This window comes from Lycium barbarum, chromosome 2 (assembly GCF_019175385.1).
Source record: "Lycium barbarum isolate Lr01 chromosome 2, ASM1917538v2, whole genome shotgun sequence".
NCBI lineage: Eukaryota > Viridiplantae > Streptophyta > Magnoliopsida > Solanales > Solanaceae > Lycium > Lycium barbarum.
The window spans coordinates 12,266,637-12,292,194 of record NC_083338.1 but is presented as its reverse complement, the minus strand read 5'-3'; the positions used below and the strand labels follow the sequence as shown (position 1 = coordinate 12,292,194).

Here is a 25,558-nt window from a genome sequence, read left to right as displayed (position 1 = left end):
AATGATCAAACTTGTGATTAAAAAAAAAAAACGAAACTTGTGATCTTAATTGAACATAGCATAGTATTTGTGTGTCTATAGAAACTTGATCATTGAGTGTAAACAGTTAAATTGTTTTCAAATGTACAAAATTATCGATCTTTTCAAAATTAATTAAAGAAATGTTGTCACATAAATTGAAATAGAGAGTTAGGGATTGTTAACTTATGGCTTATGACTTATTTTGACTCATAAACACTGACTTATAAGAACTTTTAATGTTTATCAAACGCGTAGATAATTTAAAAAGTGCTTAATTATAAGCTGATATAGCCAAACACCCTCTAATTGTATCGTATGAAAGATTTATTTTGTGCATCAAGCCCAAATATCGGTACATTTTCCTAATTAGTAGATTGACATTGTTCTATGACCCTTTATAAATGTCTATTTTTGCAAAGTTTACTTCTGCTCACTGATGGTGTTTAATCTCCGTACACCATCAACATATTACAACAAATAAATGAGATGCGTATAGTAATCATGATTGATAGCATACAAAATAACTAAATAACATATTATAATTAATTAAAATACACTGATGTACAATATTATGATTTTCTTCGTCGTTGGTATACAAATTAAATCACTATTATTATTAGTATACAAACACTTCAATATATACTATTTGTACATCATACTATGTGTCCATATTCCATTGGCAGCGTTCTTTGTTACGAGGTTTTCTTATTGGAGAAAAGACTAATTAAGGAATCTAATCACTCTTTATTTATTATAATTATATTATTTATGGTAATAATGATTTATTCGCTGTCTTCTTCCTTGGACTATTCTCTCACGGGGTTTTGCTCGTGGTTTGTTGTATATGTACTGAGAAAATGGCAAAAATGGTCCCTTATGTTTTGACTTTTGAGGGTAGATTCAAAATAGTTTATTAGGTATGCATTGAACAATTTTGGTCCTATAAATTTGCTAAAAGTTGTTGTAATATTTTTAGTTTATGTGAAATATTCAATATTTATGTCCGTTAGATTTGATGAAAATTGAGGGGAAGAAAAGATCTAATCATAAATAAAAAGAAAGTCTTATCAAATCCTAAAATATGCAACACAAAAAAAAAAAAAAAAAAAAAAAAAAAAAAAAAAGCTTTAGACACTAAAAGGTATAAAAAAAAATTGCAAAAATTACATCTTAAGAAACTACACCAGACTTAAGAAATAAATAAAAAAATAGCAGAAATTACAAAAATTATACCTCGCAGTGTGAGCTCCCACTATTTTGATTTTTTTCCATAATTTCAATCGAATCTAACTGACATAATTTGATAAATATTTGACAAGGCTAAAAGTGTTAACTTTTGACAAATATAAATAACCAAAACTGTTCAATACATACTTAAGTAACTACCTTGAATCTGCCTTCAAGGGATCATTTTTTTTTTTTTTTAGCATTTTCTATATCTAGTTTTATATGAGTATATATTATTATGTTATAAGATTTATCTGACAGTCCAATATAAGGGGGAATAAAGATTTTGTTTAAATTTTATATGGAAAAGGTCCTTATATGCTCCTCAACTATACAAAATTGCACGTATTGCCCGTCGTTTAAAGGTCGGTTCACCCATGCCCCTAACGTTACGTTTTGCGTCACTCATGCCCTTGAGTTAACGAAACCTGGCAAAAATATTGGAGGGCAAATTTGTGTAGTTCCACCTAGTATAGGGGCATATTTGATCCACTGAAATTCCTAAATATTATGGCACAAAAGCAACAATATGGCATAAAATATCACTGCATTCCAAAACATAAAAAACATTTGCAATTACAATTCATGCATTCACCATTACATTACATCTAAATTATACAACTAAAAGATCAAATGCAATTACAACCATATCACAAACAAGAGCACCATTTTACCTTTTCAAAACATTTGTTTTACTATCTTGTTCTTTTTTCAATTATGACCTGGATAGTTCTTTCTAGATATTTTTCGTCTTCCCAGTCCCAATATCTATACGATAATGCATGCAACAACTGCCGCACAAAACATAAACATAAAAAAAAATTCATTACAGATCTGCCACAAAAAAATCACAAGGAAAAAAAGATAACTTACATTAGACTAATGACACCTGAAAAAACGTCTCCCGCAGTGCTGAAATTTTGATAGCAATAATAGAGAGAATATTACATTTTAGGGATTTATATTGTCTTACATAAAATTTAATGTGGTCTGGCCCTTTCACGAATTTCACGCATAACATAAATTTAGTAGAATTATTTGGAGTCCAAGATGTGAGATGGAGTGACGAACCCTTCCACAACTATTTGAAGAACTCGAAGCTTCCGACATTTCATAAACAAGTGAAAGAATAAGAGAGCAAAGTGTGGATTGCACGATAAGTGTGGAGTTTCAAAATACAGTACCAAAAAATCATTGGCTAGCATAAAGTGCACTAAAAAAAAATCTAAGAACTATTGGTATAATAAAAAGTTGTTGCATGCATTATTGTATAGATATTGAGACTGGAAAGACGAAAAATATCTAGAAAGAACTATTCAGGTCATCAACTAATTGAAAAAAGAAGAAGATATTATCATTAGTAAAACAAATCTTTTGAAAAGGTAAAATGGTGCTCTTGTTGTGAAAACAATCTTTAAAAGATGGTTGTAATTGCATTTGATCTTTTAGTTGTATAATTTAGATGTAATGTAATGGTGGATGCATGGATTGTAATTGCAAATGTTTTTTATGTTTTGGAATGCAGTGATATGTTGTGCCATATTGTTGCTTTTGTGCCATAATATTTAAGAATTTCAGTGGATCAAATATGCCTCTATACTATGCGGAACTGCACAAATTTGCCCTCCGATATTTTCGTTAGGTTTCCGTTAACTCAAAGGCATGGGTGACGCAAAACGTAACGTTAGGGGCATGGGTGAACCGACCTTTAAACGACAGGCAAATACGTAAAATTTCATATAGTTGAGGGGCATCTATGGACCTTTTCCGTATTTTAAATAACACCTAGTAAAACCAACCCAATCAATGCAAATTATTTTCTCCTCTGACGCTGCCTGTTCTATAATTTTAATAATATAATCTTTACAGAGGCGGATTCAGGATTTAAATTCTCAGGGTTCAACCTTCTAAATTTTTTAGCATTGAACCATTATATTTCTAAAGTTATGAATTCATATCTACTATTTATTGTAAATTTTTACATATAAATTTTTACACCGAATTAAAAGTTTGGGGGTTCAATTAACCCCAAATTATAATGCTCCATCCCCTCTTAATCTTTAAGCTTAAGATAGATTATTTAGGAATTTGTAAGCAAAGTGTGAATGGAGATTTCCATTATTCTAAGGCTTAGGTCTGTGATTTCAAGTCCCGAGACATGAGACAAAGCAAAAGGGACAGTCCATCAACGGTGTACCATATAGTGAAAAACAAATGCTTTAGAAAAAAATAACATGATTAGAATCCATATTATTTAATTGTGACTACAATTAAGGTTTTTTATTGCGTTTAATAATGGACTACAGTAGTTAATTAAAGCATTTTTAAACATGAGTCAACTTTGACGATAAAAACGAGAACATCCCAGCCCTAAGATTAGATTACTTTTTCTTAAGCATGTTAGCTAACCATGCCACAAGCTTGAAAGCCATGATAGTAATTAATTAATCTAATAAGGTAAAAATATGCATTAGTTAACTCGGATTAAATAATAAAAAATTATATGTATTACGTATCATATATTTATTGATTTAATATAAATATTTTGTATAGGTAAATTTTTATCATGCAGCACATCGGTCAAATTTATGACCTAAAAAACTGGGGATATACCGTGTGAACCTTCACTACTCAATATTATCTCCATAACACCGCCCAGTATTCAACCATACTACATTAATGCATAAAATAGTTAACTTAATAAATATCAGAAAATGCTTGAAAAATAGTCTTTCAAAATAAGATATGTTTTCACGGGCAAAGTTTTTCATGAAATGCATTTAGTTCGTTTGTCCGATTCAATAGATATGATGACAAAGCATTTTGAAAAGTTTTTGATATTTTTATTATAACAAATCTATAGATGAGTTATCATTCAATTCTCATATTGTAATGTTTTGAATAATAATGAAAACGAAAATTGTATAGTAATCCATATATAGCAATTTAGATAGGCCAATTTAAATATTTTTTTTTCTTTTGCAGCATAATTATATTACTGTTTATTTTCGGTGGGGCTGGAAAGCGAGCTAGACTCGAATATTTGTTTCCTAATTTCTACTTGTGTGTGAAAAGGTGATTTTACAACTTAAGGCATCACAAATTGTATTACTAATAAGGAAAAAGTTCAATACATTGGCTTGCTATGTAGAGAATAAGAGAAAACATAATCAACAAGGGTTGTGATAAATATTTTTTCATATCCTTAATCAGATATTTGGGTTTGAGTTTTGAGTATGGAGTCGCCTTTATTAGGGAGCGATTATCCACAATGTGAAATTTTCTGACACGAAATCAAATTTAATCGAGTCCTAATACGGATACTGGACCTCGAGCGTGAAACAAAAAGAAAACCGAAAACCTATGTGTTCCTTGTTCAGCCAAGTCACATAGTCCATAAAAGTGGAAGAAATATTCAGCTCACTTCTATTTTAACATACCAACTTTGTCCTTCTGTATTTAACATACTTTTTGCATAACTTTTACTATTACTTCAGTCGAAGGAATTCAGTTTATATATAGAGTACTACCTTAAATTTTACAAAGAACCAAAAAAGAGCTAAAGAAAATTGCTTTTGCAAGATTTTCAACGATGATATTGCCAGTGGAACTACTTTAGTACGTACGATAACTTCCACATACTTACATGATATATATCAAGCTTTTAAAAAGTTTTGATATTATCAAACTTTTGATTAGATTTGCATCACTTGACACAAAGACTCCTTATATTGTAGGAGGGACATAACAGACCCTTTTTTTTTGGTAATAGATGGTGGAATTTGATGGAAGTATGTTTATGTAATTAAGACTTTGGATTTGCACCGGAATAAAACCCAAATTAAAATCAAATCAATACTAATGCTAACAAAAGAAATTCAATTTTACACTAGAAATAATAATAATATTGGATATATATTCTTTAATTTTGCATTGGTTTAGGCAGTGAAAATACATAATTTAATTTTTTTTGGTCTTTAATACTTAATCTTGTAATTAATACTTATTAGTTGTACTTATTTAGCATTACTTACCACTTTTAAATTATGATCATTTTCATTATTGCTTATTATTTAGCAATATTTGTTTTATGCGATTTCATTATTTTTTTTATTGAATATTTTAGTACAAAGGAATCACCCATTCAAATTTTGTGTTATTTTCTTAAGGAACACCTTAATTAGTACTTGTATATTATTAGGACTGAAAAAATATTTGAAGCACAAGTTATATGTTTTATACGAAGACTTTATCGGAAAAAACCCAAAAAAATCCGAGGTTAAAAAACCCGACTTTTGTTGGTTTGGTTTAAAGATTTAAAAACCTGACACAATTGGTTTGGTTTGATATTTGAAAAATTCGAATCAACCCGGTTCATGTACACCCTACTTGTGATCTAAAATATGTTCTAGACATTTGTATGATTATTAAATTATATTATTAAAAATAAAAATAAAAAAATTAAAATTTATGTTATTTTAAAATTGAAATTGAAAAACTATTTCACATGAAATGAGATATATAGATATAATATTTGAGATTGGAGACAATACTGTACTAATAGAACTCCTAAAAGTTAGGCGCCATAAAGATCTTGTAATGGTTCTACAGTATTCCATTTTTTTACAATAATTTTTGTTCATTGAAACTTTGATCCAATATATGCTCTAGACATTTGTATGACTATAAAATTATTTAAAATTAAAAAGACTCGCTCCATCTCAATTTATACGACTTACTTTCCTTCTTGATATGTTCCAAAAAGAGCATCTCTTGTTATATTTAGTAAATTAATAATTCAAACATGTACATAGCAAGTTTATAATCATAAGATTCAAATGACATTTTAGTACATTATACACATAAAATTTATGATCACAAAATTCAAAAATCTCTCTTTATATCTTAAACTCCGTGCCTAATCAAACTAAGACACTTAAATTGAGAGGAATATCAACTTTCTTCCAACAAATTTTGAAAAACGTGTCAGCATAAAATGAGACATAGGAATAATATTTGAGATTGGAGAGAATATCATACTACTAAAACTCCTAAAAGTGAGGTGCCATAAAAGATCTTGTAGTAATAGTTGTACAGTATTTCATTTTTATACAATAAAATTTGTGCTTGTTCAATAACATACTCACTCCGTTCACGTTTACTCGTCCACTTTAAATTTTATACGCCCCTTAGGAATCAATAAATAAAGTACGTCTTTCATCATAATACCCATATTAATTGGTGTATAGCATCAATAGACTTGAAAAAGTGATTTGGAAATGAGTAATTAATGAAAAAATGATTTGGAAATGAGTAACTAATTAGTCCCTCTGTCCCATTTTAAGTGTCTTAGTTTGACTAGGCACGGAATGTAAGAAATAAATAGAGACTTTTGAATCTTGTGGTCCTAAATTAAATATGTGTATAATGTACTAAAATATCTTTTGAAACTTGTGGTCATAAAATTGTGATGTAAGATTTTTGACTTGTCAACTTACTAAATATAAAAAAATGCACTCTTTTTAGGACAAATCAAAAAGGAAAGTAAAACACTTAAATTAAAATGAAGAGAGTATTTACAATATACTCCCTTCGTCCTATAATAAGTGTCATCTTAGCAAAAAACAATTATCCCATAATAAAAGTCACATTAGGAAATCAAGACATAAATTTACTAATTTTTCCAACTCTACCCTTAGATAAAAATTACAAATTAAAGTAACATCTAAATGATGATTGAAAAAAGCACATTGTAACTTGGTATTGTTGGATTCCCAATGTCAAAAAGTTTATTACTTGTGCATGTTCTAATCAAGAGGAAAAATAGTTTATTTTATTATATAGGGGTAATTTAGTAAACTTTATATTTTATTATTAATTTTTTAATATGCATATTTTGACTAAGATAACATTTATTATGAGACGGAGGGAGTAGTAGACAAGTAAAAGGGAATGGTCTGAATATTTTATAATAGCAGTAAGGGGTGGTTAATCATCAATAGCTCTCTTTTTTATGCAGGCGTGGGTATAAATGCAGAGAACCTTTGTATGTAAGCTTTCTTTTTTAGTTCTTTCAAATACACTCTCTTTCTAATATAGTGATACTTATCTCTCTATCTTTATTGCTTTCTTCTTGTTTGTTTCTCTTATAATCTTCCTATATAGTTACTGTACATTGCAGTTCAAAGTTTAAAAAAACAAAAAACAAAAAACAAAAGGCATTGTACATTTAGTAATATTTCAAAAAAAAAGAAAAAAAAAGTGTACTCTGTATTGACTATACAGAGTAGCAGCAAAAGTACTAGACCACAATATCTGAAATAAGGTATCTTTCTTCATTTTTTTGTTATCTTTTTTATTTTTATTTTTTATATCATATTTCTTGATTCAATTCCTACTTTTGGGTCTTTTATTTTTCTCAGTTTCAGAGCTGAGGTTAGGAAGTTGAGTACTGTGAATGAGTATTTATGATGCTGAAATTAATGTCTCTTGTTTTCAGTTAGTAAGAGTCTGTTTGGATTGACTAATTTTAGATGCTTTAAAGCCAAAATAGTTTTTAAACACTTTTGTAATATTTGTTAAGATAAAAAAGTGTTATTTAAGCACCTATTTTTAAATTGAAATAATAAAATAAGCCAAAATCAAAAGCCATAATCCCATCCAAATGGTACTTGTGAACACTTTCTTTAACTTTTTATTGAACTGGTATTGTGTTTTCTTGGACATTGGTTGTACTTTTTTTTTTTTTTTTTTTTTTTTTTGTGTTTAATTTTGAAATAAAGATTGAAACTTTGTTTATCCCTTTGTGTGTATTGAACTAGGATTGTGTTTTCTTGGACATTGGTGGCACTTTTCTTAGTAATTTTGAAGCAAAGATTGGAACCTTTTTTTTTTTCCTCCCTTGTGTAATGTGATTGTGTTTTCTTGGACGTTGGTTGCACTTTTCTTTGTAATTTTGAAGTAAAGCTTGGAACTTTGTTTCTCCCTTATGTGTATTGAACTGGGATTGTGTTTTCTTGGTACTGGTTGGACTTGACTTTGTAATTTTGAAGTAAAGATTGGAACTTTGTTTCTCCCTTATGTTTATTGAACTGGGATTGTGTTTTCTTGGACATTGGTGGCAATTTTCTTTTGTAATTTTGAAGCAAAGATTGGAACTCTTTTTTCCTTTGTGTAGTAAACTGGGATGCTGTTAGCTGCCTTTTTTCCATCTGTTTGGGAGCAGGTAGCTTGACTGGTTTCTCTTTCCTGCCTTTTACTAACTTTCTTGGAGGAATTCTCCTAAATTTTTTGGTGTAATTACTTAGATTTATTTCATTTGTTGAACTAGGATTTTTTGGGAATTATTACTCAAATCTTATGCACAAGGTAGAATCTTGTTCCTTCAAACTTGTGACTTATCAATTGGGAGTGGAGTTGTCTCACCAGCTGAGCAAATCTATCTTGTCTCAACGACGAGATCTTTGGAAGTGTCCAAGTTTTTTATTTCAATCTTATAGGCAATCAAATCTTGAGGCAAGGAGAAGCTTTTTTTAGCTTGTGTAAATTTGATTCAATTCCAAATAATGGATACGGGTAGCAAGAATGATACTGAGCGACAAAAGAGGAACGACGATGCTACAAATTTTCAGTCACGAAATATGTCCTTAGACTGGCAATTAAGTGGAAGCAACCTGACAAATGCATCCATGGGGATGATCGCTAGTAGCAATCGTTTGGTAGATTCATTTTTTCCCACTATTTGGGATTGGCCTACCAATTCGTCAAACTTAAGTTTCTATGGTACTAATGCTCAAATCAATCCTTGCACTACAAATCCACACGAGTTTGCAGCACTTGCCTCGGGCCCACCGAATGCAATGCTGAAAGGGGGCTTGTTTGTACCGTCTATTCCTGGAATGCTTCCTCAAAGCTTAGCTCAGCTTCCAGCTGATTCAGGATTGATTGAGAGAGCTGCAAGGTTTTCATGCTTCAGTGGAGGAAACTTCAGTGATATCATGAACAATTTTAGCGTCCCCGAGTCTATGAAGCCTTGTTATAGGGAACAAGCGCCAACGTGGAGACCGGAAGAAACTGTGAACCCTCAGAAGCAGAACATGAGAAATGGGGTTGAAAATTCCAAGGATGTTTCTTTACTTAATAAGAACAAGACTAATGAACAAAGGCCTCTCAAGAATGAGAAGAAGAATGAAAACTTTAATATCTCTCGGGATGAAGGAAAAAAATCAGTTGGATTGTCTGGAAATGAATCTGACGAAGCTGAATGTAGCGGCCGTCTAGAGGAAATGGGAACAGCCGGCTTGGAGTCTTCCACAAAGGGCGGCCTTGGCTCAAGGAAAAGGAAAAGATATGGTCAGGTAGGACATTGTTAGTATGTTCTCTTGTGACCTACATTGCTTGGACTCTCCAGAAATGTTACCTCACCCGTGTCGGATCCTCCAAAAAGCACTAATTTTGGAGGATCTAAAACGCACCCATCAGTATTTTTGAAGAGTCCGAGCAACATAGCTTGTGACCACTATAGCTCCACATGGTTTCTTGCCAAGTGTTCTTAATAATTTTTGGCAGGATACCGAGCTTGATCGAATAAAGGGAGCACAACAGCTGCCAGCTGAACCTGAACAAGAACGAACCGAAACTCAGAAAGGAGAGGACAGCTTGAGTTCACCTGCCAGCAAGAATGGTGGAAAAAACAGTAAACAGAGGTCTCAATCTTCAGATCCACCTAAAGAAGAATACATACATGTTCGAGCTCGAAGAGGCCAGGCAACGAACAGCCATAGTCTTGCAGAAAGAGTAAGACCTCATAGTAGTAGCTTTAAGTTAGGGGATCTTTCCTTGTTTCAGAAATGATTTAAGTAGTCCTGATTACAGGTAAGGCGAGAGAAAATAAGCGAAAGAATGAAATATCTTCAGGATCTTGTACCTGGTTGCAACAAGGTTAGTTTTATCATTGCACATATGGAAAACTTGTAATAGGCATTTGGTGTTTATATTACCCAGGGCTTGATTTTTTCAGATTACTGGTAAAGCTGTAATGCTCGATGAGATCATTAATTATGTTCAATCTCTGCAAAGACAGGTTGAGGTATGATAGCTATTAGTTGATTATCTTCTTCTCATTTCCAAAATCGTATCTAGTATTCCCTCAAAATCCAATTGAATTGTCGGTTGCTTTACATTCTGCTGTTCAAAATGAATGATTCCCTTCCCTTCTTTTTTTCCCTGATTGTTGTGTAAAGTACAATACAACCACTTTAGATTAACCTACAGAGTATTTAACATGTATTTTTCCAATGAGCATTGAATATTTGAACTATTCCCTCCACCCTTAACCAGAGCTCTCGGTTCCAACCCTGGTATGGAAAAAATCATTTTAGGGAGCGATTCTGCCTTAATGGACCTTACGCGGCGCGAATCCGGTTTAGTCAGGGTCTCAATGCGGGTATCGGACATCGGATAAGAAATCAAAAAATAAAAAGATTCGAACTATTTTTTCTTTCGGTTATATTGTTACTATTTGCTAATCTCAGCCTATAAGTAATTTTGTTATGAAGAAGTTAAAGAAAAAAAATGTTATTCATGGTTCCTAGATGTATGTGCATGTGAATGACTCTTGTTATTCTTTCAGTTCCTCTCAATGAAGCTTTCAACAGTAAACCCACAGCTAGATTTTAATCTTGATGGGCTCCTCGCAAAAGATGTAAGAACTAGTATAATCTTCTGCTGAAAATTCATAAAACAAAGCTCGCTGCATAAATTCCAGCTGCTAATTCCGGGAATACATCTGCCTTTTGTTGCAGATCCTCCAGTCACACGCAGGTCCTTCATCCTCATTTGCTTGTCCACCTGATAATGCGAACATGACTTATACTTCTTTGCACGGATTGCAATCTGGTCTGCTTCAGTCAGGCTTTCCTGGTGATGGAAATTGTAATGATGCGTTCCGTAGATCCATCAATCCCCATTTTGCCTCTATGAATGGTGGCTACAGGGACCCTTCATCTGAGGTAGTATTTTGATAGCTATGCGTTTCAGGTTTCAGGTTGTATTGAGACAAGAGGCGGAGCCAGGATTATTAGTTTATGGGTTCTGAACCACAATTATTTTTGTTTACTGGGTTCTTGAAACAATTTTTGTATATATTAAATGAATTTTTTAACACAACACAGGATTTGAGCCAAAGCTACTGGGTTTTGCTGAACGCGTAGACACCATTGTGGCTCCGCCTCTGATTGATCGTGTTTTAGGAGAATACTTGGCACATTGAGTCATGAACCAAAGTAATCTTGCTTCGTGATCTAACCATTCGCCTTGCAATTGATATCGTCTTCAGGTACCTAATGTATGGCGGGATGATCAGCTGCATAATGTTGTGGAGATGGGATTCCATTCAAGTGCGCGCCTCGATTGTCAGGATTTAAGTAAGTGTTTCTCTGTGCTTCAGCATGGTTTTCTCTTTCCAAATCAGAATCAGCTACTTCAATCATTTACCAAACTCTCTCTGCTACTTATAGGTTCTTTTCCACCCGACCAGATGAAAGCAGAACCTTGAAATGTTTCAAACAGTCAACTGGATAAACTTTCTGTTTCTTTGGGTAGTAAGTTGCATAGATAATCTTGTTCATTTTGGCACTGAGAAAGTTAAAATATTTGGGAAGTTATCACTCGGAGAGCTCCCTGTCTTGTACAGCAAGTCCACAAAGTTCCTTTTTATGTTCATTCTATATAAGTCCAAGTGAAGATTTACACACACGATCAAAATTCTTCCATCAACAAATGCAAATGAGGATTCAAGATTATGCGCTCGGGATACTATGTGCATGGGAGAATAGTCATTCATTCATGTTTAGTTATACTCTTTTGAATCATTGAAGATGAATGATTGTACCCTTAATTATTGGAAGGAACTTGAAAAATGTGTGCTTTGAGTGGAAGATAATGAAGTTTCATTCGCAAATTGTGCAAAGGCTTCTGATTCTGCGAGTTGTGCTAGTTCTCGTTTTAACTTACCAACTACTTGTTTTATGGCTTTCATTTGATCTATTGACCCCAATTTGAAAACGGAGAATGTCCACATTCATAATAGGTCTGAATTCAGAATTGAATGGGTTGGCGGATAAAAAAATATGTGCTTTGGATGAAAGAAAATGAAGTTTCATTCTTTTCCTTTTGATATCATTCTTTACATGAATATTTATGTAGTTCCTGAAATATTGATAACCCTTAATCTCTATTGGAATTTGAATTTGTCGAGTCAGTGAGTTTCAGTTAAACCAAAGTGAAAAAGTAGATTACTCTGGATTTGACATTGTCATTGCTTTATTTTCTGTCGCTGTACAGCCAATTATATGCTAGAAAGATGCCATAATAATGATATATGTACTGTCTTACCTACATTATCACATCAGTCAGTGAATGGGGTCATGGAATTTATAAGCAACTGAGTTGATAAGATTCTCTGTACCAGATGTCTGATAATCTTACAAGTTTCCAGGAAAAAGAAAAAAAGAAAGCAAAAAAGATCTTGGTGGGATTAGGGGAAAAGGAAAAACATGAAAATCTTCCACTATTCTGTCTGAATTTGGGATTCATTTAAAGATACAAGGAGTTAAAAAATTCACATTTCCTTATTGTTTTCAGCAAGAATTCTACTAGATGTATTACTATTTTAATAGTCACACTTTTCTCAAAGGATCCAAAGTTGGTAGAAATCTATGTTCTCATATCCATCAGATCTCTATGACTTCCAAGGTCATAAAAGCTACTTTTTGAGTGTTGATCTACATCCAGATGGGGGTATGAGTAAAAGTATCTAATATGATTTTGTTGGTAATCTGAACCCCTGCTTGATGTTTATTTTTTTTATTTTTTTAAAGGAATCATAACTGTCTGGAATGTCTATTGACCCGACTATTTCAAATTTGCATCGTGTTTGACAGTGCATGTTAAAAGGAGCAACACTTAATAAAAACCTCCGATTAAGAGTGGAGGGATCTCATCTATCCCACTGTATCCCTTGATGATCGTTGATGATTTTATTATGTTAAGAGTAAAGAACCAAGAAAGAAAGAAAGAAAAGAGTAAACTAATGAATAAAGGACAATTTTTTTTAATCTAAATTGTCTTTAATAAAAGATGATTCCATGTTCACAAAGGCTAATGTTGAAGCAGAGTTGGGGAAAAACGTGTTGAAGCAGATACTCCATTCTGCCAATACAATACCATGTGTGTTGCGAAAGTCTTATCTTTCAGAAAAAATCGTTTTCATTTTTTGGTGTTAATTACCAAAAATTAATCTTGTTTTCCCCACAAAAAAGAGGGAAAATGTCTTCCCTCACTAGTGAGGAAGTTATTTTTCTTATGAGTATCTTAATATTTAACTTCATTACATGGTCAAACTAATATTTAAACATTATTATTAGTTATTAGTGTTAAAAAAGATTCGCTAATTTTGCTGATGTTATTATGAATCTTAAATATATTTAAAAAAAAATCACTAAACAAAAATCGAAAGAACATTTTGATGAGAATGTTTTTCGAAAAACATTCTTTTTCCATAAAAACATTACTTCCTTCGTAGCAAATTTAGTGAAACTTTGGAAGAAAAAAAAAAGGATAATTGAACTAACATCTGGTTTTTTTTTAAAAATTTTTTTGCAACCTACAAAAGCATGTATAGAAAGGAAAACAATTAAACTCTAACTGAAAAAGATTAATTCCGTGATTATTCTCATTGATTGAGTTGGTAAATATACCATAGTTACAGTGTCCTATTAGGCTACAAAATATACTAACCTAAATTAGAAGATTTACAAAATATTCTTTGACCACATATTTACATTATTTATCACACCCCCGCAGTCGAAACGGGAGGTTTACGAACACTGAGACTGTCCCGAAAATCCTCAAATAAGACCTGTGGCAGCCCTTTAGTGAAAATATCGGCGAGCTGATATCGCGACGGAACATGAAGGACACGGACGTGGCCGCGCGCCACCTTCTCACGAACAAAATGGATATCCATCTCAATGTGCTTGGTGCGCTGATGTTGAACTGGATTTCCTGACAGGTAAATGGCACTGACATTATCACAATAAACCAAAGTAGCCTTAGGGACCGGACAATGTAGTTCCAAGAGGAGGTTACGTATCCAGCATGATTCAGAGACAACATTAGTAACCCCCCTATATTCTGCTTCTGCACTGGAGCGAGATAGAGTAGGCTGGCGCTTGGATGGCCAAGATATCAAATTATCTCCCAAAAACACGCAATAACCTGACGTTGAACGTCGTGTGTCGGGACATTCCCCCCAATCAGCATCAGTATAGGAAATCAAATCAGTGACCGAAGATGGGTAGAGATGCAAACCATGATCAAGAGTACCCTGAATATACCGAATGATCCGTTTAAGAGCAAGCATATGCGTATCTCGTGGAGCATGCATATGAAGACAAATTTGTTGTACGGCATAAGAAATATCCGGTCTAGTGAACGTAAGGTACTGAAGAGCACCTGCTAGACTCCGGAAAAGAGTAGGATCTCCACAAAGATCGCCAGAAGAGGCACTGACCTTTGGTTTAGTGTCAACCGGAGTGGAAGAAGGCTTACACGATGACATGCCTGCACGTTCAATAATCTTCGAAGCATAACTTCGTTGCGAAAGAAACATACCACCCTTGTGACGGGTCACCGCAATGCCAAGAAAATAATTCAAAGGACCTAGGTCCTTCATTGCAAATTCTGAGCCAAGAAGTGCCATAATCGAACAGCGGAGAGTATCTGAAGATGCAGTAAGAATAATATCATCCACATATAGTAAAATGTAGGCCAAGTCGTGCCCTTTGCTGTAGATGAAGAAGGAGTTGTCGGACCTGCTATTACCAAAACCAATGGAATAAACAAAGTCAGCAAATCTTTTATACCAAGCTCTCGGTGCTTGTTTAAGCCCATATAAGGACTTGCGCAACAAGCACACATAATCGGGATGAGATGGGTCTCGAAAACCCATTGGCTGATGCATATATACTGTCTCCTTGAGCTCGCTATGAAGAAATGCATTTTTGACATCCAACTGATGAATGGGCCAATGCTTAGAGAGAGCTAGACTTAAGACAGTGCGAATCGTAGCTGGCTTTACGACCGGACTGAAAGTCTCACCACAATCAATGCCAACCTGCTGTGTTTTGCCATCACCTACAAGACGGGCTTTATGCCTCTCAAAATCACGACTTTTCTTTATGAGTAAAAATCCACATAGACCGAATAACATTCACATTAGGTGGACGGGGTACCAACTTCCACGTCTTATTTTTAATAAGAGCATCATATTCATCATCCATGGCCAATTTCCAATTCGGGTCACGTAGCGCATCCAACAGATTATGAGGTATGGGGGACCTGGTAACTGTCGTATGTAGATTAAATGGGTGCTTGGGCTTAAAAATCCCGCGCTGACTACGAGTGACCATACGCGTTTGGGTAGGGGGCTGCTGGACAGGAGGAGGAGTGGTGGAGTTTTGTGGGCTGTTGGCAAGCTGGCTTGGCATAGGTGCGAGCTGGTCCAGCGTAGAGGAAGGCAGACGCTGCTGCCCAGCCGAAGGTGGCGTGGGCAGCTGGCCCAGACCAGGCGGAAAACCACTGGGCAGCAGGGGAGGGGGACACGGCAGCGGTGGAGGGGGGCTGGTGGCGAGATGACGGACCAAGTAAGGGGAAAAGCCATCATCAAGGAAGTCATATGTGGTGGGAGTGGGAGTGTGGATTTTAGAAAACGGAAATTGAGTCTCACCAAATAACACGTGACGACAAATAATGATTTTATTTGAGGATAAATCAAAACATTTGTAGCCACGATGGCTTGGTGGATATCCCAAAAAGACACATGGAGTTGACCGAGGTTGCAACTTATGAATAGTAGTAGACGGAAAAAGGGGATAACATAAACACCCAAAGACCCGGAGATGAGAATAAGATGGTTTCCGTTGGTAAAGGACTTCTAAAGGGGATTTGTGACCCAACAACTTGCTTGGTAAAATATTAAGGAGATAAGTCGCCATTTGCAATGGATGATGCCAAAAAAATGGAGGAATGGAGTCATGGGCAAGAAGAGTTCGGATGACATTATTTATTGAACGGATTTTTCTTTCGGCTTTCCCATTTTGAGAGGATGTATGAGGACACGAAAGACGGAAAGACATCCCATTGGACGCACAAAATTTTCCGAATTGACCATTATCATATTCCCTCCCATTATCGCATTGAACATTTTTGATAGGACGTTCAAATTGAGTAAGGATATGGGACTTAAAATCTATGAATTTTGAGTAAACATCAGATTTTCTAGCCAAAGGGAAAGTCCACAAAAAATTAGTAAAATCATCCAAGAACAAAACATAATAACGATGCCCCATAGAACTCAAAATGGGAGAAGTCCACAAATCACTATGAATAATGTCAAACGGAAATAAAGTCTCGGAAATAGAACTAGCAAAGGGCAACTTAACATGTTTACCAAGAACGCAAGAATGACAAATACTAGATGAACTAGAACTATTACATTCAATACTTTTATTGTGCCTAAGAAAATCCAAAATAGAAGCTCTCGGGTGGCCCAAACGATCATGCCAACGCGTAGAAGACAAGGCAGCAAAAGTTGATGGTGAGTGGATGGGGTGTTTGAAGGTGGACAATGGATAAAGAGCACCCCTACTATTACATCTCATGAGAGTCATCCCCGTCCGGAAATCCTTCACAGAAAACCCATAAGGATCAAATTCAACACTTACAAAGTTATCAGTAGTAAATTTACGAACCGATATTAAATTCTTTATGAGTTTTGGAGCAAGAAGGACATTATTTAATAATAATAGAGGGTTCATGTTACACCTCAGAAAATTTCCCGTTGGTACGTAAGTAAATGAACTAATGAGGTGTGCGAGGAGTGCGAGTGTATAATGTTTCATGGGAAATGTATGTAAAGGGATGTGGATGATTAGAATGAAAAGTCGAGAAATGAGAAAAAATTGAAAGTTGGCAAAACTGCCCAGTGGTCGTATATTGCAAAATACGGGCCGTAAAGTGCAATACGGTCCGTAAACTGGCAGTCGTAAACTGCCATGCAAAAGCTTCAGCTTTCTGCCAGTGGTCGTAAAGTGCAAATACGGACCGTAAGCTGGTATACGGTCCGTAAACTGCCAGGTCGTAAACTGGCATACCAAACTTCAACTTTCTGCCAGCTGAGGAAGAGGTATAATACGACCTGGTGGACGGACCGTAAAGTGATTTACGACCCGTAAACCATGGTCGTAAATCACCATGCATGCAGGCCAAAGTTTCTAGTTCTGCTTAAGCTTAAAAACGACCACGAGGGACGGTCCGTAAACTGAAATACGGACCGTAAACCTCCATGGACGACCACTGTTCACCCAGCACAGATTTTTCAATTCATTAAATATGAGGATCAAGACTTGTCTTATTTCATTTACAACATTACACCACTTCTCTCTAGAACTTCCCTCTACATTTATTTTATGAGTTTTCAAGGATTATAAGTCATCCATAACATTAAGACAAGTAAATCAAGGATAAGGGAATCATCAAGGATCATCCAAGTCAAGAAATCCAAATGGAGAAAAACTAGGGTTTTGCTCAAAGAAGAGTATTATCAACCAAAGCTTGTTCCTACAACTTCTAAGGTAAGATTCATGATTTTTACAAGATGTTTGAGGTATTGGAGAATTAAAATACATGGATTGTAGAAATGTGGTCAACTAGGTCATGAATGATGAATAGTGACATTTTGAGAAATAGTTTGAATTGAGTTATGAATGTTGTTGTGCTGTGATATGAATGTGTTATAAATGGTATTAAGATCATGAACTAAACACTTTAGACGAATGGACGAAGATGGGTGTTATAATCATGAATGTGGGTGAATTAGAGGCAAATTAAGGAATTCTAGATAATGTGGATAATGTGAATGACTAATGACCATTGTTATGATATTAATGAAGGTATAAACGCTAGCATTGGAAGGGAACGTGCAAGCATAGAATAGTTCGACGGAAAGGTATGTAAGGCTAACCCTTCTTTCATAAGGCATGGTTCTTGGCCAAATTCCTAAATTCCTCTATATGAGTATGTTGTCTTCACATGGTTGACATTCCGAGCTCATAAGCTCACGACCCTTGATATGTACTATGCTTATACTACGTTCCTCGTATGACGAGTAAGTCTATAATGTAAATGTAACGATAATGATGAGGATAGAAATGATGATGAGAGTAAAATGAGACTAGAGATGCTTACGAGCTACGATATATGTGTATGTGTGCCTATGAAGGACTATAATAAGACCCCGAGCTTATGATGCCGGGTAAGACTATATGTATATGACTATGTATAAAGTATGTATACGATTACGAAACGCGCGCACACCTCTGCAGAGGGTACAGATAGCCCTGATGCCTTGGTAGGGCCAGGTATGTATGACCTTGAGCCTTGGTTGGCCAAGTATGTATAAGACACCGATCCCATGAGGTCGGGTATGCTATGTAAATGCTATGTATATGAAATGACTATGTATATAATATGAATATGAATGTGAAAAGACTATGTATAGGAATACGGATAAGGACATGTATACGAATATGAGCACAAGTATGGTACGAGTATTACTATGGGATACGAACGACGATGTATGCAAGTAAGCGACATGATGATGATATTACTGTCTCCCCTCCTATGCTATCTTCATATGATATCTATTATGCTTCTATATTGATGTTGATCATGCTTTACATACTCAGTACATTCTTCGTACTGACGTCCTTTTGTTTGTGGACGCTGCGTCATGCCCGCAGGTGCGCAGGGAGACAGATTTGATCCTTAGCTGCCTATTCGGAGATTTCATAGAGAGCTCCATTTCCTTCGGAGCCATATCTTTTGGGTACTCATTCTCTTGTGTATATAATTATGGGCATAGCGGGGTCCTGTCCCGCTAATGTGATATGTTATACTCTTAGAGGCTCGTAGACGTGTGTGTGTGGGGGTAGATGTGTTTGGCCTTGTCGGCCTATGTTTTGTATATCATTTTGTCGGCCACGTTGGCCCATGTATATTGATATAGCATAAATGCCTATGATGATATAAATGTGCGGTTGTCCATATGGGACTAGTTGACGAATCAATGGAAATGCATGTATAATTATGTGGCTCACCTAGATGTAAGTATAAGAGTAAGCTAAGAGGGTGCTCGGGTGGGTTAGCACCGGGTGCTCGTCGCGGCCCCGAGTCGGGTCGTGACAGTTCGGGGGAGGCAATTTAGCATGACCACAACCTCGAATTGGAATTGACTTACCATCACCAACAACAATGCCAGTATTATGATCGCTCAAATTAAAATAAGACTAGAGAGTACCTTTTGTGGATGTCATATGGGATGTGGCGCCGGTATCCATATACCAATTTGGATCGGGTTGGCTCAACGTCATCGTGTGCATGGCCGATTCAATATCAGTCGGAGTCCACTGCGTCGTTGGACCTGCTGCTGCTTACGCTTGCTGCTGTGGTCGCGAGCCCAAAATTGCAGGTTGGGCCATCGACCTGCCACCAGAAGAAGGTGGCTGCGGCTGCCACTGCTGCTGTGGCCGAGCCCACTGCTGGGTGGGATACGGGCAAGGGAGAGCCCATTGCGACATCCACCCCCATGGCCACGGTGAAGATGACTGCTGCGGCACGGGAACCTGCTGCCGGTCGCCTGAGGAACGACCACCATGGCGTCGGTTGGCACTGTCGCCGCCAGAACCACGGCCAACGCCGTTATTTTTCCCGCCGCTAGAGCCACGATTTTTGTGGTTATTTTTGCCCCGATGATGGTGAGAAAGACCTGAATTTTCCAGAGGAGTGGAGTCATCAAACTCACGTTGGGAATTAGCCAACATAGCCGTGGGCGAGTCATCATGCATTTCAGCCAACGCCTTTTCCTCAAGGCACAAACTTGACCGAGCTTCGGAGAATGATGGAAGAGGCTTACTGTTATACCCCGTAATTTTATACGTCGAGTTATTCGCAAGAGAATCGACTCAAGTTAAAGACGGGATCATTTTCGGGCACGAAACAAAAATCTTTAATTTCCGGTCTCTATTAGAAAATGAATTGCTTATGAATTTTACTTAGTGTAAAAATATTAATGGAAAGTTGGGATTAATTTACCATGATTAGATTATTAAGTGGTGATTAGTGATTAATTAATCTAATTATCGAAAAGTGGGCCCTACGACACGTGGCGAGATTTGGTTGGACTTGAATAAAGATGGACACATGTCATGAAAAATTGACACATGTCCACTTTGTAAAGATAAAATATATAGGCATAAGTGGAAGACTAAGTCATCACTTATACCACAAATTAGTCTTACAAATTAGGTCTTAGAGAGAGGGGCTCTCAAGCCTAGAGAGAGAGAGAAGATCGCGGGTACTGTTCCGGCCACTGTTCACGGCGGGGCTACTATTCACGGGTGGCGTTACTGTTCACGGCGCACTATTCACGGCGGCGCTACTGTTCACGCCGCCACTGTTCACGGCCAACCCATTTTTGCCCCCTTCTACACAATTAATTGGAGAGATTTGAAGATTAAGAGGAGAAAAAAGATGGAGCTCATGGTAGCCATGGCTTTCTTGAAGACATTTCATGGTGAAAAATTAGAGCTTGTCTCTAAGGTAAGATTTAATTCCTTTCTACATGTTTTGGAGGTAGTTTAGACTTGTATAGCTTGGTAGATGTGTGTTGAATACAAACGGGTTATGTATGTTGATGTTGAATTATAAATTGAGCCGTGTAAGGGGGGGTGTTTTGAGTAAGAATGATGAATTGATTTTAGTAGCATTATGGAGGAATTAAATGGTTAAATTTAAAGTTGTGTTGTTTTATGGACATGTTGTTATCCTTGCTGAATTGAAAGGATTAAGGGTATGATTATGCTCATATGATTATTGTTGTTGTTATCATGGATTATGTGATGAGAATGAAGGAATTTAATGGTTAGAGTTGGAGTTAAATTTGTTGTGGGTTGTTATAAGGATTATAATGATAATAATGTGGTTTACTTGCATATGGATAGATGATGTAGTTGTGGTGTAGCTGCTGCAGTATTTCATTAAATTTGCTGAAAAGATTGCATGAAATACGGTATAAGAAGTGAAAAGGGGGCTGCTCTACGCTAGGGGGCTGTTTTCGGCCATAGATGGAAAAATTGTGGATTGTTGGAAATATTATGTGAATTGTTTAGAATGTTCTTGGATGTTGTTAGTATGGGTTTGGGTTAGTATTTGAATGTATAAGTGTTGATGTTGGCTTTGAGGTAAACCGTTGAATTGAATATTTGGAAAGTTGTCGTATGGTGTAAAAAAGAGCTATTAATGTTATTTTGCCTTTCGAATTGATTATCGATGTTGCTAGGTTGGTTATTGTGGTTGTTGTTGCTGATTTTGAGCGAGTTAAATTCTCGGGTTAGCCTATTTACAGGAGAAGTGCTGCCGAATTTTCTGTAGAATTTAGAATTAGTTGGAATAAATGACTTAAGTACCTATGGCTAATGTTTGATATTCGTTGGCGTATTCATAGGCCTTGGGGAGCCCGAGGCGTAGGTTGGGATTAATTTTAGTTGGGCAAACTTGGAGCGCGTACGAGGTATGTAAAGCGCAACCCTTCTTTCTTTTGGCATGCCTTAGTTTTCAATAAGCTAGATTATAAACCTTGAGGAAACTTCTAAGATTCGAAATCCGAGCATGTTATGAGCCTTATAAATATTCCTTGGCACTCTTATGTATGATTTGATGAAATATGAACCATTATGTCTTTGAAATAATCGCTTTCCGAACTTTGCATAAAAAGGTTTCACTTTAAAGAATTTCGTAATTTGTGAACGCCATATCTTTCACCGAAAGGCTCGGATTGCTTTAATATTTTTGTAGAAGTTTATATGGCATATAATGAGTATATTTTTCATAGGCGGGCCCGATTCGGGTCAATGCCCGTCCGTGGGTCCCGCGACTTTTTTTTTTATGTAATTCGGACGACTTTTGAAAGAATTTGGTATGATTATCATTTCGAATTTCAAGTATGGTCATTTACTTATATTTGAGTCTATGATAATGATTTTATGCATATGGTTACTCATGACTCTGCTCGTGCGTTCTGTTATATCTTTCACCGGTTCCCGGGCTGGTTCTGTTATCGTGCGCGCTTTGATATACTCCGAAGTTATGCTGTGTTTATGGTTCTCCGAGCTACTCGCAAACGAGGGTCGGGTTCCACATATATTTGGTGTTATGCTGTGTATGGCGTTATGTTGTGATGTGATATGTGACGGGGATACGGAGATTTGAAACTTTCTGGTGTTATGCTGTGTTATGGCGCCATCGACGGGTGGGCGACCATATTCTTCTGTACCTTATGCATGACTTACATATTTTTAAAGTAAACATTTTGATACGATAGATTTGTACCTATTCTCTGTACTACTATTTCGTTTATGTCTCAGATTTGCTTTCTGTATATTCTGCTTTGCATACTCAGTACATATTTCGTACTGACCCCCTTTCTTCGGGGGGGCTGCGTTTCATGCCCGCAGGTACAGACGCACAGTTTGGTGATCTACCCATTTAGGACACCCTCTTCTGCTGTTTGGAGTGCTCTTCTCATTTCAGAGCACACATTTTGGTATATATTCGTTCGCTATGTATATATGTATTTGTTCAGGGGCACGGCGGGGCCCTGTCCCGCCATATGATTCGGTTTGTCTGTTTAGAGGTCTGTAGACGTATTTGTGGGTGTGTGCCTACTTCTGTACGGATGTGTTTGCATGACTCTATTCGTTATGGCAGCCTCGTCGGCGTGCATTTTGTATATGTTGTGGCAGCCTTGTCGGCGTGCATTTGTATATGCGTTTTGGGCCGTTGTGCCATTTGACAGCCTTGTCGGCTTTTGACATATTTGATAGCCTTGCCGGCTTTTTGACATCTATACATATATATCCGCATACGGTTGCGTTGAGATGTGTTTGAACAGTTTGATATAGTTTGAGACGGCATATAGTAATTATGGCCGTATATGCTATTTGTGTGTGATCAAATATGGATAGGTATGTCAGGGTGCCCAAGTAGGGCGCCAGTCACGGCCTACGGGGTTGGGTCGTGACACTTACTTTGCCGGATGTAGGTGCCCACATTCTTGTATGCCTCGGTGAGGCCAGCCACCAGTTGAAGAACGAGGCGGTTGTCGGTCACCGGAGCCCCCACGCTCTTGAGTTGATCGGCCAAGGTCTTGAGTCTTTGACAATACGCCGAAGCGTTCGGAAAATACCGCAACTTGACATGAGAGAAATCATGTTCCAATGCAACGGCTCAGGAGTTTTTGTTGTCTTGAAAAAAATTACGGAGGCGATCCCAGGCCTCCTTTGCCGATAGATCTTCTTCGATGATCGTATGCAATAAGTCAGTGGAGATGGTTGCATACACCCATTGAAGTACCGTGGCATCCAAGGTGGACCATAACTCCTTTTCGTCGTCGGTGGAAGGAGCCTTCTCCTTTCCGGTCGGGAGAATGTGGGAAAGAACACGGTGAGACCGGGCATGAAGCTTGAATAATTCAGCCCAAGCCGAATAATGATCCGTTTCCATCTCAAGAACGATAGGAATGTGATTCTTGATGTTGGAGACAGCCATAGCAGGATGGAGCTTGGTGTCTGCCATTGATGGAAGGCAAGAAGGTGGACGGAAAAAAGAAGGAAGAGGCCGACGGAAAAATTAGGGCAGCGGAAGAGTAGGAAAAGAAACCCTAGTATCTGATACCATGAAAGAGATTAATTCCGTGATTATTCTCATTGATTGAGTTGGTAAATATACCATAGTTACAGTGTCCTATTAGGCTACAAAATATACTAACCTAAATTAGAAGATTTACAAAATTTTCTTTGACCACATATTTACATTATTTATCACTAACAGACAATTTTTTTAATTAATTGTTCATCCAAAATTCCTGTAACAAACACCCCCCGCCCCCAACAGGTTACATTTTTGTGCCCTTTGCCACCCAAATGTTGTCTCTTTCTGACAATTATTGATGGCATTGGGACAGAAAGAATGCCAAAAAAAGGCCACTTGAAAAAGGACATTAGTCCTTACTTCTGATGGCTCAACAACTTTGTGCCTCTGAGCTTGAATCTGATTCCTTTAACTCTTCTGATGACTCTATTTCCCCTTCCTCATATCTGCCCCATTTTCCTCCAAGGGTCATTGACATCATATCATATATCTTGTTACCTAACTTAACTGGACTGTCAGGCTGTAGGAAATGTGACATATTAAATTCATGTATTACGAATAAACAAGCAAGTATAATATTTGGCCTGAGATGAGCTTCAATGGAGAGAAATCGTAGTGAGGATTCATAAATTTGATCCTGATTTTCTTTGAATTGAGGCACAGTAGTTGTATGAATAAAATAGCATGTATATTATTGGTCTGAAATGAGATTAAATGGAGTGAGAAGGTGAGTAAGGATTCACATAGCCGATTCCAATTTGCTCGGGATTGAGGCATGGTTGTTTTAGGAATAAGCAAGCACGCATACTATTGGTCTGAGATGAGCTTAAATGGAGGGATATGGTCAGTGAGGATTCATCAGTTAATCTCGATTTGCTTGGGATTAAGGCATAGTTGTTGTAGGAATAAACAACCATTACAATGCATGTTCTGTTGACATCACATCATATATTCCCTCAGTCCAAATTTAAGTGAAGCTGTTTGATTGGGCACGAAGTCTAAGGATGAAAGAAGGACTTTTGAAACTTGTGGTCTAAATTTTAAAACAAGCCATAGATAATTGTGTGGCTGTAGATCATCTCATTAAGGGTAAAATGGAAAGTTTAAAATTAAATTATTACTAAATATAGAATTGTGTCATTCTTTTTGGGACTGACTAAAAAGGAAAGAGCGTCACATAAATTGGGATAGAGGGAGTATTTGTTACCTAACTCAGCTGGAATGTCAGGTTGTATGAATAAACAAGCACTAAAATACAAGTTCTGTTGATAAAAATGTAATGTTTGTAACTTTTTTTATTGTACTTACAGTAAATCCAACAGAGATCAATGCTGTATCGAACAAAAGTTCCACAGCCCGCTTAGCATCAGAACTATCGGGTGCGTTCTTGCATGCAGCCTGCAAGTGGACTCTTACAATTAATGTCTAATAAATAAATGGCCCTTTTTCTGTTGAACTTCACTGCACTCAACACTAATTTTAT

General features: G+C 36.4%; 1 protein-coding gene and 1 long non-coding RNA gene across 7 annotated transcripts; both read left to right on the top strand.

Moving 5' to 3' along the window:
* Positions 1-7,318: 7,318 nt before the first annotated feature.
* Positions 7,319-12,208, top strand: LOC132626189 (transcription factor bHLH49-like). Of its 6 annotated transcripts, XM_060340969.1 has the most exons (11): positions 7,319-7,573; positions 8,426-8,473; positions 8,579-8,616; positions 8,748-9,605; positions 9,817-10,044; positions 10,123-10,188; positions 10,268-10,336; positions 10,880-10,951; positions 11,052-11,258; positions 11,585-11,672; positions 11,766-12,208. In XM_060340969.1, the coding sequence occupies exons 4-11, from the start codon at positions 8,814-8,816 to the stop codon at positions 11,801-11,803; spliced, it is 1,560 nt and encodes a 519-aa protein (XP_060196952.1). In that variant the 5' UTR covers positions 7,319-7,573; positions 8,426-8,473; positions 8,579-8,616; positions 8,748-8,813; the 3' UTR covers positions 11,804-12,208. The 6 variants fall into 6 exon arrangements, with proteins under 6 accessions (XP_060196952.1, XP_060196949.1, XP_060196951.1 ...); XM_060340966.1 differs by having other exon boundaries at positions 8,579-9,605; XM_060340970.1 differs by lacking the exon at positions 7,319-7,573 and having other exon boundaries at positions 7,598-8,473.
* An 8,285-nt stretch (positions 12,209-20,493) lies between these two features.
* On the top strand, positions 20,494-23,302 carry LOC132626188 (uncharacterized). Its single transcript, XR_009577196.1, has 3 exons — positions 20,494-20,967; positions 21,872-21,937; positions 22,881-23,302. It is a non-coding gene; the product is annotated as an uncharacterized LOC132626188 (long non-coding RNA).
* The last annotated feature ends 2,256 nt before the right edge of the window (positions 23,303-25,558 follow it).

Excerpts from the sequence above, each read along its gene's own strand:
- LOC132626189 (XM_060340968.1), top strand. The coding sequence starts at position 8,814 with ATGGATACGGGTAGCAAGAATGATACTGAGCGACAAAAGAGGAACGAC. Across the intron at positions 9,606-9,816 it reads AAAGGAAAAGATATGGTCAG|GATACCGAGCTTGATCGAAT; the intron begins GTAGGACATTGT and ends AATTTTTGGCAG. Across the intron at positions 11,673-11,765 it reads CCTCGATTGTCAGGATTTAA|GTTCTTTTCCACCCGACCAG; the intron begins GTAAGTGTTTCT and ends TGCTACTTATAG.